At 53.7% G+C, this 14,804-nt stretch overlaps 1 protein-coding gene across 1 annotated transcript in view; it reads right to left on the bottom strand.

Moving 5' to 3' along the window:
• The window catches only part of SLC26A9 (solute carrier family 26 member 9), a 28,616-nt gene extending 14,254 nt beyond the window's left edge, over window positions 1-14,362 (bottom strand). Inside the window, exons 1-8 of the mRNA XM_079106555.1 lie at window positions 14,280-14,362; window positions 6,962-7,104; window positions 3,925-4,064; window positions 3,681-3,791; window positions 2,891-3,066; window positions 1,257-1,421; window positions 577-729; window positions 145-227 (exon numbers count right to left, since the gene is read on the bottom strand). Coding sequence (XP_078962681.1) covers window positions 145-227; window positions 577-729; window positions 1,257-1,421; window positions 2,891-3,066; window positions 3,681-3,791; window positions 3,925-4,064; window positions 6,962-7,086 — 953 coding nt within the window. The 5' untranslated portion in view covers window positions 7,087-7,104; window positions 14,280-14,362. The remainder of the gene's footprint in view (window positions 1-144; window positions 228-576; window positions 730-1,256; window positions 1,422-2,890; window positions 3,067-3,680; window positions 3,792-3,924; window positions 4,065-6,961; window positions 7,105-14,279) is intronic.
• Between the last annotated feature and the right edge of the window lie 442 nt (window positions 14,363-14,804).

Here is a 14,804-nt window from a genome sequence, read left to right as displayed (position 1 = left end):
TAATAGTAAAAATTCACCTGTAATCAGTGCCATACCGTTTCTAGGTGACTTTCATAGAGATCATCTCATGTCTAATGGAGCCTGGCCGAGGTGGGCAGTGGGGGGGGGGGGGCAGGGACAGGCCTCTGGATCACCAGGACTCACCCACGTTGGATCTCTCCCACAATCTGCATGTGATACTTTCTGGGCATCTTATAGCTCCCGGAGATAGCAGTTGCCACCACCACCTGCAAATCCCAAAGTGGAGAATGGGGATCGGCTTTCTGTTGGGGCCAGGGCAGGGGTCTCTCCTGTCTCTCCTGTCTCTCTTTTCTTTGGAGGTACCAAATCTCTCCTGCCTCCTTTGGGCCAGGGGTGTACACACACACACACATACACATCAAAGGAGTAGGAAGCCCCATCCACGGGGCAGGGGCATGGAATGGATTCATTGTGACTTCCTGTCCCTCTGGCTGCCAGTGGAGGGGCAGGGTGAGGGGCAGGGTGAGGGACAGGTAGGGGTTCCCCTGGCTCTTCCTCTTCTCACAGCCCCTCCATCCCGTCCCCCCAACACCCCAGCCCCAGGCAAGGCCTTACCACAATCATCTCCGTAGGGATGGGGAAGCGGATCTTGTGCATGTAGCGAGCGTTGAGCTCTTTCACCAGCACCAGGAAGGCTCCGCTGATGAGGGCGAAGATGAGCGAGGCCATGTTGGTGTGGGGGAGGTTTTTGCAAATGTCAATGAAGGTCTGGGGGAGAGAGCATGAGGCTCACAGACTCCCACCCTTTCCTCCCATACTGCCCCGCTCTTGGGTGCCTGACTCAAGGAAGAGATGCCATCCATGCTTACGGAGGTACACAAAGGCAGAACACAGACCCTGGTCATGTACATTGCCATCTCCCACTACCCGCTCCCAAAGGGCATGTGGGGCACTCATGCTAGGATAGAAATACTTTCTTTTTCTCTACAAGAGTTCAAACAAAAGGAGAGATGAAGATTAGACTTAAGGAAGGATTTCCCAGGCAGGGGCAGGTTGGGGCACTGAAATGGGGGAACTGATGGAATGTGCATTTCTTTTTTCTGCAGGAATAAACCACAGAGGATCTCAGGAAGCCCTGGAGCGCATGTGTTCAACACCCCCTTCCATGGTGGGAAGGCCCGCCATTGCTGAGAACATCTCAGAACGAGCAGCTCACAACTTCCTTAAACAGTAACTTCCGCTCAGGCACCTGCTTGAGGCCTGCCCCCTTTTGCAGGATGCACCCCCAGACTCACAAAGACGATGGACCCTGGGCCTGCGTAGGAAGGAATGGTCAATCCAAAAATGTACTTGAGCACGGAGATCAGAATCTGTAGGCCAGCGGCCGTCATGAAGCCCCGGATGAAGGACTCGGAGAGGTAGATGGCCACAAAGCCGAACTGCATGAAGCCCAGGCCCATCTGAGAGGAAGACGGGGGGTGGTGGGAAAGACCAAGATGGGTCAGCCACCCCTGCAACCTGCCCAGCACAACCCAGGCCTGGAGCTCCACGCCACACTGGAATGGCAGTGGCTTTCTCCTGCCCTCTCCACGCCCTACGTGCCCACCACCAGACCTTTAGTTCTTTGTCAGGTCTTTTTCGCCTCGCCCCTCTGGCTTCGACTTCCTTATCTGCAAAATAAACTTGGTCCTTCTGAGTGCTTTCCTCTCTCAGTGTGACACCGCCATACACCTGATTGCCCAAGCCAGAAGGTGGAGTCACCTCCCTCACCTCCCACATCCAATCTATCACCAAGCTCTGCTGATGCTCCTGGCTCAGCGTCCACCCCCATCTCCCTCTCCACGGCCACCACCCTGGTCTAGGGCCTTGTGACTCCTGCCTGCCTCTGCAGAGTCTCCCAACAGGTCCCTCCCTGATTCTAATCCACCTTCCAACCAGCTGTCTTCTCTGGAGCCCCAGCAATCCTTATAAACTGCCCATTGGATCCAAAGCCACTGCTTAGGGGACAGAACTAACTTTGTTGTCTGGCCTCTGATACCTTTCTGATCTATTCTCTGGCCTTTTACCCTCTGGCCACATGCTCCTTGCTGATTTCTGGTCAGAATCCCTCTCTGAGGCCTCTGGGATTTGGGGTCCTGTCCCTCTGCCCCATCCCCCGGTGCTTGTTCCTTCAGTCACTGGTTAGCTTCCATTCACCCTTCAGACTGAGCTCAAATGTCACCTCCTCCTTGAGGTCTTCCTTGACTCTCTCTTCTGTGTCCCCACAGACATTTGTACATAGCTCTAGGATGCTGCTTATCTCACTGCACATTCATTTGTTGGTTGATATGGCTACTTCCTCTGCTGGGCTGGGAGCAACTGAGAACTGAGCCTCTTTCTTACTTATCTTTGTATTTTCAGGGCTCAGCCCAGTTTCCAACACAGTGAATCAACCAAAAAACTTTAGGTGACTGAATAAATGAATGGATGAGAGGTGCTCTCGGAGGCTGCTTCTTGCTCTTGCATTCTATCACGCTGGGCTTCCCTCCCTAAGCCCAGGGGATTCCTTTGCATTTCCTGGGAGAAACTCAGTTTATGTCGTGCACCTGCTGCCTTGGCTTGGGGCAGAGGGGCATGAGGAATGCTGGCAGAGAGCTGGGTTTCTCCAAGGGGCAGTGGAGAGAGGTTGTGAGTCTTTTTGAGGAAGTTTCTAAGCTTAGGAGAGTTTCATCAGGTGCCATTGCTGGTCTCAGGAATGGTCGTGCTCTTGGCACAGGTGAGAAGATACTCTGAATTTTTAAGGTACGTTTGGCTCTGGGATGGGGAAGACGGAGGAGGCAGAGTCCTAAATTAGACCTATCATCAAATCGGGGGCTCTGGGGCAGGGGCAGGGCAGCATGGTGTCCTCCCAAAGTGGGACCCAGGCAGGGCTGGGGGCCACCCGCCTTACCTGGATGACGGCAGTCAGGCAGGCGAGTGTCGCCGACACATGCAGCCTCTCTGCCTCCATGGCTGCCGTGTCCACATAGCTCTCATTGGTGGCATTGTTGAAGACCCGGAATTTCGACTCTGGGGCCAGCTGCAGACAGATGTTACCCACCAGGATGCTGATAACGGCAAAGGTACCTGTGGTGCCCCACCCAGCCAGCAAAAATCAGAGGTTTGGAGTACACCCATGGAAAGCATCCCGACCCCTGGGGGATGGATCCCTGCACCTCCACTGCTCCTCTCCAGTGTGACAATGCCACTGATGTCCAGTCACCTTCTGCAATCTCTAACCAATCATGCTTTCACCTCACCTGTCGACATGATCTCATCAACATGTGAGGACACCAACTTGGAAGTATAAGCAGGGCCTGAACCAGAAACCAGCCCTTGTGGACAGGCCTTTTTTTCTCTAGCTCACCTAGAGAATTCCAAATGTCCCTTCAGTGGCCTGCTGAGACCACTGTGGCCACTGGACAGTGATTTCTCACATGTTTAGCCTGTGTAGTGTAGGGCGTATCTTGTTTCATCAAGTCTTCCTCTCTTTCCAGGGAGGGGGATAGAACAGGTCATGCTGACTGAGCTCAGTGGTTTCTCCAAGGTCACTGAGGACCTGGAACTGAGGACAGTGACCATCCCTCCAGGATCAATCAGTACCACATCAGAAGAATGCAATGGAACCCAACCTCCCTGGGCCATGCCACCTGTCCTTGAGGTTCAGGTCATCCTGCCTGTCAAAAGAAGAGAGACCTTACCTGGCACCATCTGGTGTACACCCCCCAGGAAGAAGTAGGTCAGGAGGGGGAAGAAGGAGGAGTAGAGGCCATTGACTGCAGGAAGGTTGGCCAGCAGAGCAAATGCCATGCCTGCAGGGGACAAAGAGATGGACAGCTCAGGAGCACAGTTGGATTACTGAGGGGGTCACAGAGGGATGGGGTGGAAGTAGGGAGAAGAAGAGGTGGGAGCAGCAGGCCAGAACTGGCTGAGGGGACCCCTCACCTTGTGGCACCTGGATGCATCCCCCACTGAGTCCACCCAGGAGGTCAGGGATGATGTAGTCCTTGATCTTGTACTTGGGGATCCAAGAGAGCACGGGCAGCAACCCAAACACCACGGCTTTGATCTTGGCTGAGGAACAGCTGCAGGGAAGGAGGGCAGGTTGGAGAGGGATGATAACATGCCATTTATTTCATTCATTAATTCACATAATTCATTTGGATCTTGGGAAACTGAGCACCCGCACAGCATGCCCGGGATTCTGAAGAGAGAAGGCAGGCACTTTCTCTGGAGAGCTTGTCAAACACCTAGGGTACCAGCTGGAGGCCTTCTCACTGCTGACTGCTCACCTGGGAAGTCTACAAGGCTTAGCTTCAAGGTATGGATTTTATGGTGGCTCAGGCTTCTGAGGTGTCAGGTCCACCCCTGGCTCAGAAGGCCTTTCTTCAGGAATGGCTTCTCTGAGCTCTTGTCTCTCTGAGTCTAGACCTGACTGCCCTCATCTGGGCTCCTGCAGCTCTGGGTGCATCCTGTGACTTAATTCTTGCCTTTCATTTGTCTCTACACAGCACACCCCATGATGGTGAAATGCCTGTCTCTATCGCTCCTCTTTGTACACCTTGAATATTATTACAGAGGCATGCTTGTGAACTATTTGTTGAGTAAAACAATAGTAAATAAAGGAATGGATGAGCCAGTATTAAAAATTGGTCTGGAGCCAGGCACTGAGGCACACACCTGTAATCTCAGCGGCTCGGGAGACTGAGGCAGGATCATGAGTTCAAAGCCAGCCTCAGCACAAACAAGGTTCTAAGAGACTCAGTGAGATCCTGTCTCTAAATAAAATACAAAAAAGGGTTGGGGATGTGGCTCAGGGGTCGAGTGCCCCTGAGTTCAATTCCCATACCAAAAAAAAAAAAAGAATCGATCTGAGTAGGGACTGCCTGCCTTTTTTCTTGAACTTCCCCCAAAAGGAAGGCTCTGTTGTCCCTGTGGGGTGCACTGCAGCTGACTCACTGACCTTTCTGTGCCATGGCTCTAGAGCTGGAGTTCCCCCTGGTTAATGAATGGGTGGAGGGGAGAAGAATGGGAGAGCTGTTCCTTGGCCACACAGGGTAGGAAGAGTTGATCCCTTCCCTGTTTGTTGAGCACCCTGAGGTCCTTTCATGGTAACTCAGGAGCGGCAGGAACAAGGGCTTATGAATTCAAGGGCGACAGCCGGCGGATTGATGACTGGAAGAGGGTGGGGGGCATTTTCTTTTCTTCTCCCAGTTGAGGGAACTCAAATACTCAGGGCCCATCTGGTGACTCACTGGCCTGCTCTGATTAGGCTTCCTTTCCTGCCCGCCACCAATTCCTGTTCTTTACTGTTGCTCAACAATAGTTTCCCTGACACTGGGTCCCCTGGATGTCACCCAAGACTGAAACCAACACAGACAATGCTTTGTGTCCAGAAAAGTCGAGGCAGATTTTCTGTCCCAACTAACATTCCGTGGAATGGCATCACCATCGGCCTCTGACTGTCCAGTCTTCTCCGGGGCTTCCAGGTGCCTCCCTCATCCCTGGGATGGTGGGAAGGGAGATGAATGTGGTAAATAGCTTCGTGCATTTCTACAGCCTGGTCCTAGAAGAGAACCAGGGGGCCCTCCTGCCTCCTGCAGGGGCTCTGCAGGGGGTTGGCTTGTGGTAGAGGAAACTGGACTCCTCAGCATACAGCTGCTGGGGTAGAATAACAAGGCATTCGAGGGCTAGTGCCTGCTCAATCGTTTTGCAACCCTGGCATATTTTGGGTAAATCCAAAGTCTGAAAAGAGCTGGAAGTAATGTCAAAAATATTTCTAGAGGCCTAAGAAATGGAGAGAGGGATTAGTTTTCTAGACACTCATTCATTCATTCATCACATATTTATGGAGTGTCTTCTGTGTGCCAGGAACTGTCCTAGGCTCTCATGCCAGCACCATGGGAATGATTATTTCCCCGGCTCCCTTTGGAGTTGTCACTAGCTTATCTTTTAGGAAAGCAGTAGACCCCCCCCCCCATTCCCTCAGCACCAAAACAACCCAAATTTAGGGTTACTTTGGGCTCAAAGACTGGCTGAGCCCATAAGTCTGAGGAACATAGCTCTGGGTATGGTGCCCAAACCCTGGGCACCCATGGCCTTGACTGCAACTAGGCAGAGATGGAGCCTCCCAAGGGAAGCAGGTTGGGCCGGGGCTTTAGTAAAAACTCAAGTGGGTGATTCCCCCAGCCCGAACCAGTTCCACCTGCATCTCCACTTCAGCTGCTGCCAGTGACCTCAATCCAGGTAACTGAATCAGCTATTTCTCCAGGGGAACGAGGGAGCGCACGCCAACCCAGAGCTAGGTCTGAGTGAGGTCTGCCAGGAGTCTAGAAGGGGGAGAGTGAAGCTGTGGCCTTAGCTCCTGGGGTACAGGTACGCATTGCCTGGGTGTCCTCTTCCTTTGAGGCAAGGCCCACAGCTGGGGAATCTGCGTGCAGAAAGAGCCTGGAGGCTGGTGGGACCATACCCTGGCAGTTTCCCTTAAGGAGAGTCCAGGAATTTAGGGCCTCCTTTAGAAATTCTCTGGACCAGGTGCAGGAAGGAATATCCAGGAGGGAAAGAAGAGAAAGGGTATGGGATATGGTGGCTTCAGGCATTTTTTGACAAACATTACAGAGTGGGGGCTCTAATGCTCCCTACCCCTCCCAATCATAGCCTGTCCATCTAAAGTGCATTTGAAGACAGACACAAGAGAGACTTGAATGGACTGAGATGACGGGGAGGCCCTGGCAGGGGGTCAAGGATGCTCTAAAGCCCTTCTGAAACTGCAAATGGCTCTTGCTCCTCCTCCCCATCTCCTTTTGGGGGTCTCAGGACAGATGAGCTTGTAGACTCTAAAATTCAGGGTCCAGAACCTCCTCTTCCCAGACCTTCCCTACATCCTGTCTTAGGAATCCTTGTGCAGGAGCCATGCCCTGGATCAGGAGGGATTTTGGCAAGGAGCAGAGGAAAGTGGAGACCAGGCTCTGGGCCACGTTACCTGAAGGCATTGCGAAGTTTCTCTCCCACTGGGTAGGTCCGGTCCTTCTTCTCAAACTCATCATCGAAGAGGGTGAGAGAATATGCAGCTCTGTCTACTACGTAGCGGGGCCTGGGCTGGCTCATGTCTGGGGCATTTACAAGCTTTAGGAGAAGCAGAGTAGGGGAGGGTGAGGGGGCATCCCTCCCCAGTGCCAGCTGGGGCCTTCTCTCTCTGGTTCTTGCTGCAGGGGAGTTTTATTCTGGTCTTCCCGCCCCCATGCTGCAAGGTGCCTCCCTTCCCACTGTCGTCTTTCCGCCAGACTCGCTTCTTTTGGTGGCCTTCCTTCTCAGGCACTGATGATGCACACACTTGCCCTGGCTGTTTTGCTTGGCGCCCAGCACGTGGCTGGCACTCCACACCTGTGACATCACCGTCACCCCCGCCGAGCACCAGGCAAACGGGAGGTGGGTGTACAAAGGTAGAAGTCACAGGTGGAAGCAGCACATTGATCCTTTTGCCCCTCTTGGAGCCCCTACAGACCACTCCCCCATGCCAGGCCTCAGTTTCCTTGGCAGAAAGGTTCATGCTGTTCAGTCAGTCCACTTGGAGCAAATAGAGAAAGCAGCCTTCCTGGAGGCAGGGGAATGGCCAGGATGACTTCAGGAGGACCCTTCTCAAATGAGACACCCGGGACTTCACCAGCAGGTTTCCCCAGAGGGACAATGGTGTGTCTGGGGAAATCAGGATGGTCCCGTTGCTGGCTGCCTCTCCCACAACTTCCTGTGCCTAGCCTTCCCTCCACCCTTGTGCACTGGTGTCTCTCCTCCTCGACTTTTGCGCAACCTCTCTGACGTTTCAGGAGCCGAGTTGGGCAGAGCTAGGTGCTAGGGCCCTTGAGGCCCAGAGGAGTTCCCTCTGGGAACCTTTTCCCCGACTTCCTCCAGCTTCTGGTCCCTTCTCCTGTGCCCTGACCCCCAGTCCTGGGAAAATCTGCTTGGAGGAAGGAGTGGGGGCAGCTTACCTCCACCTTTAGAGGGAGGGTTTATATTTGGGAAGTGGGGAGGGTGGGGTGACTATGTCCAGTTTGGTAAAAAAAAAAACTTGAGATATGTAACTTCAGGACAGGTTGGAGATGGCTCTCGACTTCCTAGGGAAGGACCTGGGGGGAGTGGGGAGGTTATCAGAGGGGAGCAGGCTGATGGATAATTTTTGTGGAAAAGGACACTTTGAAGAGATAGAAAGAGCATTCACTAAGGGTCTGGAGACCTGTTTGTATTTCTGGCTTTACTGAGGAGGCAGAATGGGTGACACTGCCTCTCTGAAACTCAGACTCCTCATCAGCAAAATGGGGGCAGGCTTCTTACTTCACAGGGTTGTTGTGAAGATCAAATGATTTAATGGCTAAGATTTTACTTAAGTGAAGTGTAGAGAATGATATGAATGTGAGTTTCTGTCATTCATGAGGTTGTACTCCAGTTATTGAAGGCTGGGCTGGCGCCTCCCATTCATTTGGTCTTGGGACCGAGGTCCAGGGGAAACCACAGGTGAGGGATGGATTCCTGGAAATATCCTGATAATACCCAACAGAGGGCAAGATGGGGGCATGAACCTCCCCACTTCCCCTGCCCAGCCTCTTGCCTGACCGTAAGTACGCAACAGATGCTTGTTGAGTGAATCAATGAATGGTGTTTTGGAAAAGACACAGGCAGAAATGAGTAAGGGTAATGGCAGGTGAGACATTTCAGTGGGAGAAATGCAGGGTGGCATCAGGAAAGCAGCACAAGCTTTACAGCCAGAATGACCTGGGTTCAAAGATTCAGTTTCTTCATTCCTAAATGGGGATAATAGTAGTCCCAGGCGGGTGCTAGGAGGATTTAACCAGATCAAGTGTGTGAAGTGCTTGGCCTTTCCTAGGCAACCAGTAAGTGGTAACGGCGATGATTATGATTATTAGGATGGGAGCGTGCTTCCTTCTGTACAGGAGCAACTATTACCAGGCCTTCAGCCCTTCACCTTCATGAAGCAGGTTGGCCTCACTCTTCCTCCCGCCCTCTATGGGATCTGCAAGGGTCTGGTTTTCCAAGTGATGTTCTTGGTGGGCTCTTTGGAGGCCATGAGGGGGGACCATGATTTTCCAGAGGAATCTGAGCTCCAGACCTGGTTTCAGAGAGACTCATGGTTTGGGGAATGTGCTTGGTCCAGGCCATCAAATAGACCATTTGTAAAGAAATAGCCCAGCAGGGCAAGTTGGCACATGGCAGTAATCCCAGTAGCTGGGGAGTCTGAGGGAGGAGGATTGAAATTCAAAGCCAGCCTCGGCAACTTAGTGAGACCCTATCTCTAAATAAAAAATAAAAAATAAAAAAAGACTAGGGATGTGGCTCAGGGGTTAAGTGCCCCAGGGTTCAATCCCCAGTTAAAAAAAAAAAAAAAAAAAAAAGCCCAAATTGTTGGAAGAGGAGCTGATAGGAAATTTTGCTTCCGTGTCCACCAATGGGCAGTGACCCTGGAAGCACCTTCCCAGAACACTCCCAAAGGCCAGAAGTTCTGGCAGCGAGTGCACTGGGAGCCAGGGGTGAGGGGGACGCTCCTAACATCCAGTCTTACTAAGCCCTGCTTTCTCAGCTCCCCCACCGACCTCCCCATTTTATCAGTGGTATCTTTCTCCCTGTCCCTCAGTCCCTCCCCTGCCGCGTGGCCCTGCCCTTTCCCTCCTACTCAGTCTCCACATTTACTGCTCATCAGCCTACTATGGTTTCGTTCCTTTTTCCATTTCCTTCCTTCCTTTCTTTTCTCATATCCATCGCCTCTGCACCTCTCCTCTGTCCCTCCACCTCCTGAGTCTGGTCTCACACCTGGACTGTTGCAATAGCCTTCTAACCGTTTCCTGGCCTCCAGCCCTGCCTCCTCCAATCCAGCCTACACCCCCTGTCAGAAACCTCTCTTCCTCATTAGTTTTGACACTTTTGATTTTTCATCCTCTGGCCTTGTTGTGGTGCACTGGGGGATCTGTTGGCTGGGTCCCTCTGTACCATCCAGGTGGGTCTATCTGGCACCACCCTGCCCCAAACAAGTTTGAGTCTCTGCTCACACTTTGCTCTTTACCCAGGTCCCCTGACTCATTTCTGCTTTTCCAGACCTGCCCATTCTTGAGATGGGCTTAAGCATCTCCTCCCTCTCTTCCTTCTGTCTCTGAAGCCTTTCCAGACCACCCCAGCCTGGAGGGATCTCTCTTCTAGAATCACCTTCATGGGCCCCTCTTCCAGCCTGTTGGCTTTGGTAATTCCCGACTATCCTTCCCAGGAAGGGAGGGAGGAAAGGGGCGGGGGTGGTGGAAATCCTTCTGAGAGTAACAGGTAGGTGACTCAGGACTGTCTTTACCCCTCTGGGCAGGTCTCCGGACGGCTGCGGACCGGATGCCAGGGAGTCCCTGCTGACACAGGCTCACAGGGAAGAGCCCCCCTGCTTTATGCAACACCGCATCTGTCCCTTCCCCATGCACTCTGCCCAGTTCCTTTCCAGAAACAGGGTGTTACTGGGGAAGAGACTCTGGGAGCTTTCACAGTCCCTGTTTTTTATCTCTCAATAAGGAGAACCCAGAGGCCAGTAGGAGTTGGGAAGTACTGCTAGAAGAGGACTGGAGGGCTCCCTGGCCCAAGCCTCTCCTTCGGTGGATAAAGAAATGGAGTCTTCGAGAGAGGTGGGACAGGCTGAACCAGGCCTTGACTCTCACTAAGTGCTCCTGCTGGAAGGGCTTCTAGACCCCTCTATAGACAACACTGATTCCTACTTTCTGGGGGTTGTACCCCCTGAATGGCATGCAGAGTGCCCCTTTCGGACCACTTTGGTGACCTTGCTCCCTAGCTGAGGAGACTGGCCTGCTGGGTTCCATTTCTTCCTTTGAGGGCTCTGCCATGGTTTCTGCCTCCCACCCTGGCCTCAGCTGCCCTGGACGATGAATACAAAACAGAATCTCAATCTGCAGGCTCAGGTCCTGGCGAGGAGATGCCCTCATCATACTTCCTAATCCCCAGAAGAGGGGTGTCAGTGGGGCGTCCCTCCGTCCCCAGCCAGTCCTCAGTGCTGGAGGAAGAGGGGTTGGAGGGGTAAGTGGCCAGCACAGTGGGGCGGGCCTCACCTCCTGGGGTCCTTGAGGCTGTGGGGTCCCAGGAACCCCCAGGGAGGGCGCCTCACTGTGCTGGGCTAGGGGTGGGAAGGTGAATGAGGAAGAAGGGAGAGAGGTATAGGGAACATGACCATCTGATCCCTAAACACACAGCTCTGGCCAGTGATGTCAGCACCTTGAAATACAAGAGCCCAGTGCCCTGTAGCCATGCTGGTCGCCAGCCCTGCCTCCATCAATCAGAGACAGCCCTCCACTGCCTCCCTCCCCCTCGCTGGATCAGGGATAAATAGCAGGTGCCATGTGACAATATTGAGGAACGTAAAGGTGACCCTGCCCCTCCCACTCTGTGGAGGAAAGGAGAGGCTGTCCTGAAGAGCTGGAGGGACTTAGAGGGGGGCTATGGGGCTTAAGGCAGGTAGGGGGAGGAAAAGAAGAGCAGATGGTAGGAGATAAGGGTGCACAGATGATTGCTAAGCCCAGGGAGGGGAGTGGGGACAGGGATCCAGGGGACTTGCACAGCTGCTAGGGCAAATGGAGTCTGTGGGGAGCCCCTATAAAGAGCTCATGCCAAAGAAAGTGCAATGGAACCTCCTCCAATCATGCTTGTGACTAGATCTGTCTACATCCCTAGCGTAGTGTGGGCAGAGATGGGCACAAGCGCAGTGCCGGAGTTAATGCTTTGAAAGGTGGAAGGGTGCCTGGCGGTAAGCCTGCGATACGTTCTGACCACTATTGTTACTACTGTCACCATGGAGGATTCGCTTTCCTGCTTGGCCACCTCAGGCAGGTCACTCTGCTTTCTTGCCTTTCTTTTCCCATCTGCCCCTACACCCCAGCCCCAGGTCCTTTCCCAGGACTGGCTAGAGGAAAAGCAGAAAGCCTTTTCAGAAGGCAGGACATCCGGGGAGCAGGAAGGCAGGAGCCTGTCTGTGGGTTTCGGTCAGGTCTGGAGGTGACTGACAGTCACTGTGGCAGAGACTGACTTCCTCCTCAGCCCTGCCTGGCTGTGCATGTTTGTGTGTGTGTGTGGGGGGGGTGCATTCCTTGACGCACCTGTACCAGGCACGGGAGCAGCCCTGGCTTGGCCAACCTACTCTGGCATCCTTATCACTGGTCCCTACCTGGCCGATTGCTGTGTCTGGGAAGAGGAAAGGTCACTTTGAGGCTTCCCCTTTGCTCTGACTGCCTCATCCAGTGTGGGAACCCCAGGGAAAGAGCAGCCTCTGTCTGACCAGGGTGGGGATGGGAGCTGGGACATGGTAAGCATGCTGCTGGGGCCTCAGCTGGAGACTGTGTCCCTGGCAGGAGGAGGGAGGCTGTAGAGGCCTATGTACCCCTAAAGCATTTTTAAATACTCTTTTTTCCATCATTCCCATTTTTTTTGGACACATCTCCTATCCCTTCTTATCCCAACCTATTTTTTTCCTCAGGGTGTGGGGAGGCTAAAGGTCCCTGAAGTGTGTGCCCTCTCTCTGGCTGCTCCAGGACCGTATCCCGTGCAGGACAGAGACTCACGGCTGTGACCCCCAAATCCCCACTCCTTATTGCCAAGTCAACTTTCCTTCCCACTCCACCCTCCCTGCTGGGGACAGGCAGAGAGATGCTGGCCGGAGGAAATGAAGTCCAGCAAAAGGAATGGAGGGTAGATGTTGCCGAGTACTTTGCAACAGTGAAACCTGAGCAGGGTCGTGGGAACAGACACGTGGGGTCGACTCCCAGAAGCCTCTAAGGATTCTAGGGCTAGTCTCACTTGGAAGCAGGGGCCTGGACAAGGAGAAGAGTAAAGGTCCAAGAATCCAGGTCAAAGCCGAGAGTTGCTTTGTGAAGGGCCAGCTCCCCTTGAGGAGGTGGCTCTGTAGCTTCTGCTCTGTCTTCCAAGTAGTGACCCCTTCACTACTGGGGGAGTGGTGGAGCCAGTCCCTCCTCAGTGAGCGACTCTGATTATTTAGTACAGTTTAACACACACTAAATACCAATCATGTGCTAACCTCCTGGAAGACTGGTCATTGAAAGAGGAAAGAAAGTCCATCTCTGCCCCCAGGATTTCATACAAATAAGCCTCAGAGCAGACTGGACCTGGGAGGTCTGGGAGGGCCACTCTGGAGGTGGGGGTGGCACTAGTGTGTGTGGCCTCTGTGCTGCCCAGGCAGGCTCTTGTCAGGTTCTGAATGCCAGGGAGGAGATGAGAGAGTGGTGGGCAGGGCCAGGGACTCTGGAGGAGGTTGTCTGTGTAAGTGAAGACGGTTGGGGAAAGTCTTCTCTATCTGCCCTACTTGGGGGCCTCTGTCACTTCAAGGAGCACTGCTTTAATGCTGGTCTTCCTCCTGGAGCTTGGACCCAATAGGGCCAAGTCTAAGTGGGGAGTTGGTACTAGAAAGACAGATTTGCTTGACCTGGGCTGAGGAACTTCTGAGCTGATTTCCAAGAATGGAGGTACTGCCTGAGGGGGCCTAGGTCCCCTCTGAGCTGCAGGATGAGCTTAGACACTGGGAGCCAGTGAAGTGGCTCTTCATTTCCTGACCTGACCCAAACCCTTCTGTGCAGAAATATTTGTCATGGAGCCAGGTCCCCTGGGCCCTGCTCCCACCTGCCCACTGCCTGCCTAATGGAGCGGGTCCCTCGCCCATCCTCTCCCACTCCTTGGTTTCCTTTCCTTCCATTTTTTCAATTTCTCAGGATTAATGGGGACAAACAAGGTTCCATGCAGCCCTGGTGGACAGGTGAAGGAGGATCTCTGTGGGGCAGAGGGAGGGGACACAGCCACACAGAGCAGGCCGGTGAGCCAGGCACTAAGAGCTCTCTGCTTCCAAGGCTTGAGAAGAAAGGGGAGGCACCGCCTGCAGCTTCACGGGCAGGCACCTGAGGAAAGCCACCGTCCTCCTTCCCCTGGAAGGCCTTGTGAAGGAGGTGGCTGTTTTGCTTCACTATTTGGGGGGTCTCTACCACCTCCTCTGTCCCATGCACTCCCTTAACCCAGCTTGGCCTTGGCAGCCAAGGTCCTTACATGGAAGTGGGGACCCCCTGGGCTCCTCGGAGGGCTGCTCTCAGACTCAGGGGCCAGAGTGTCCTTCCCACTTGTGTTCAGGTTGGCCAGCAGCTCACCCTGTGACCTGTTGGTTCCTGTCATCCTCTTCTCTGTACCCCTGGTGCCCGCCCTCTTCCAGCGATGACCCCAGCCCTGTGGGGTGGGCTGGGCTGGGTGGGGCTTACCGGTGGGTGAGTGGAGCCGGCTGGGCAGGGCTGCAGGTGTGTCTGGGCAGCGGGCAGCAGAAAGGTGTTCGTGAGGTGTGTGAAAGGGCTCTGCTCAAATAATCCAGGGAGGCGTTTATAAATAACTTCACCTCAGGGCCACGGGGTGAGCCCCGGCTTCTGATTGGCTCCGAGGGGAAGTGGTTTTGAACACTACACCATAGCTAAGCCTGAGGAGATAGGAAAAGGAGATAAGGGGAAAAGGTCCCAAATGAACAGCCCTTTTTTTGTTTTACTGGGGGAGCAGGGCTGTTTGATGGGAGCTTGGCACTTCCTAAATCCACCCCGAAGACAATAGGTCACATTCAACGGGGCCCCTGCCCCACAGGTTCCCCCAAGGCGGCCAGCCCAGGAGGGACACAAGGCAGATTCCTCTCTGAGTTTGCTGTCCTGCTGCTTATGGGGTGGGGGTCAAGGCAAATAGCCTCTTGGACAATGGGAACCATTGAGACCACCTGAGGGTGGGACTCTGGAGCTCCTTGCTTT

Source organism: Sciurus vulgaris (assembly GCF_902686455.1).
Source record: "Sciurus vulgaris genome assembly, chromosome: 12".
Lineage (NCBI taxonomy): Eukaryota > Metazoa > Chordata > Mammalia > Rodentia > Sciuridae > Sciurus > Sciurus vulgaris.
The sequence above is the reverse complement of the archived record's forward strand: the minus strand, read 5'-3'. Positions and strand labels throughout refer to the sequence as shown.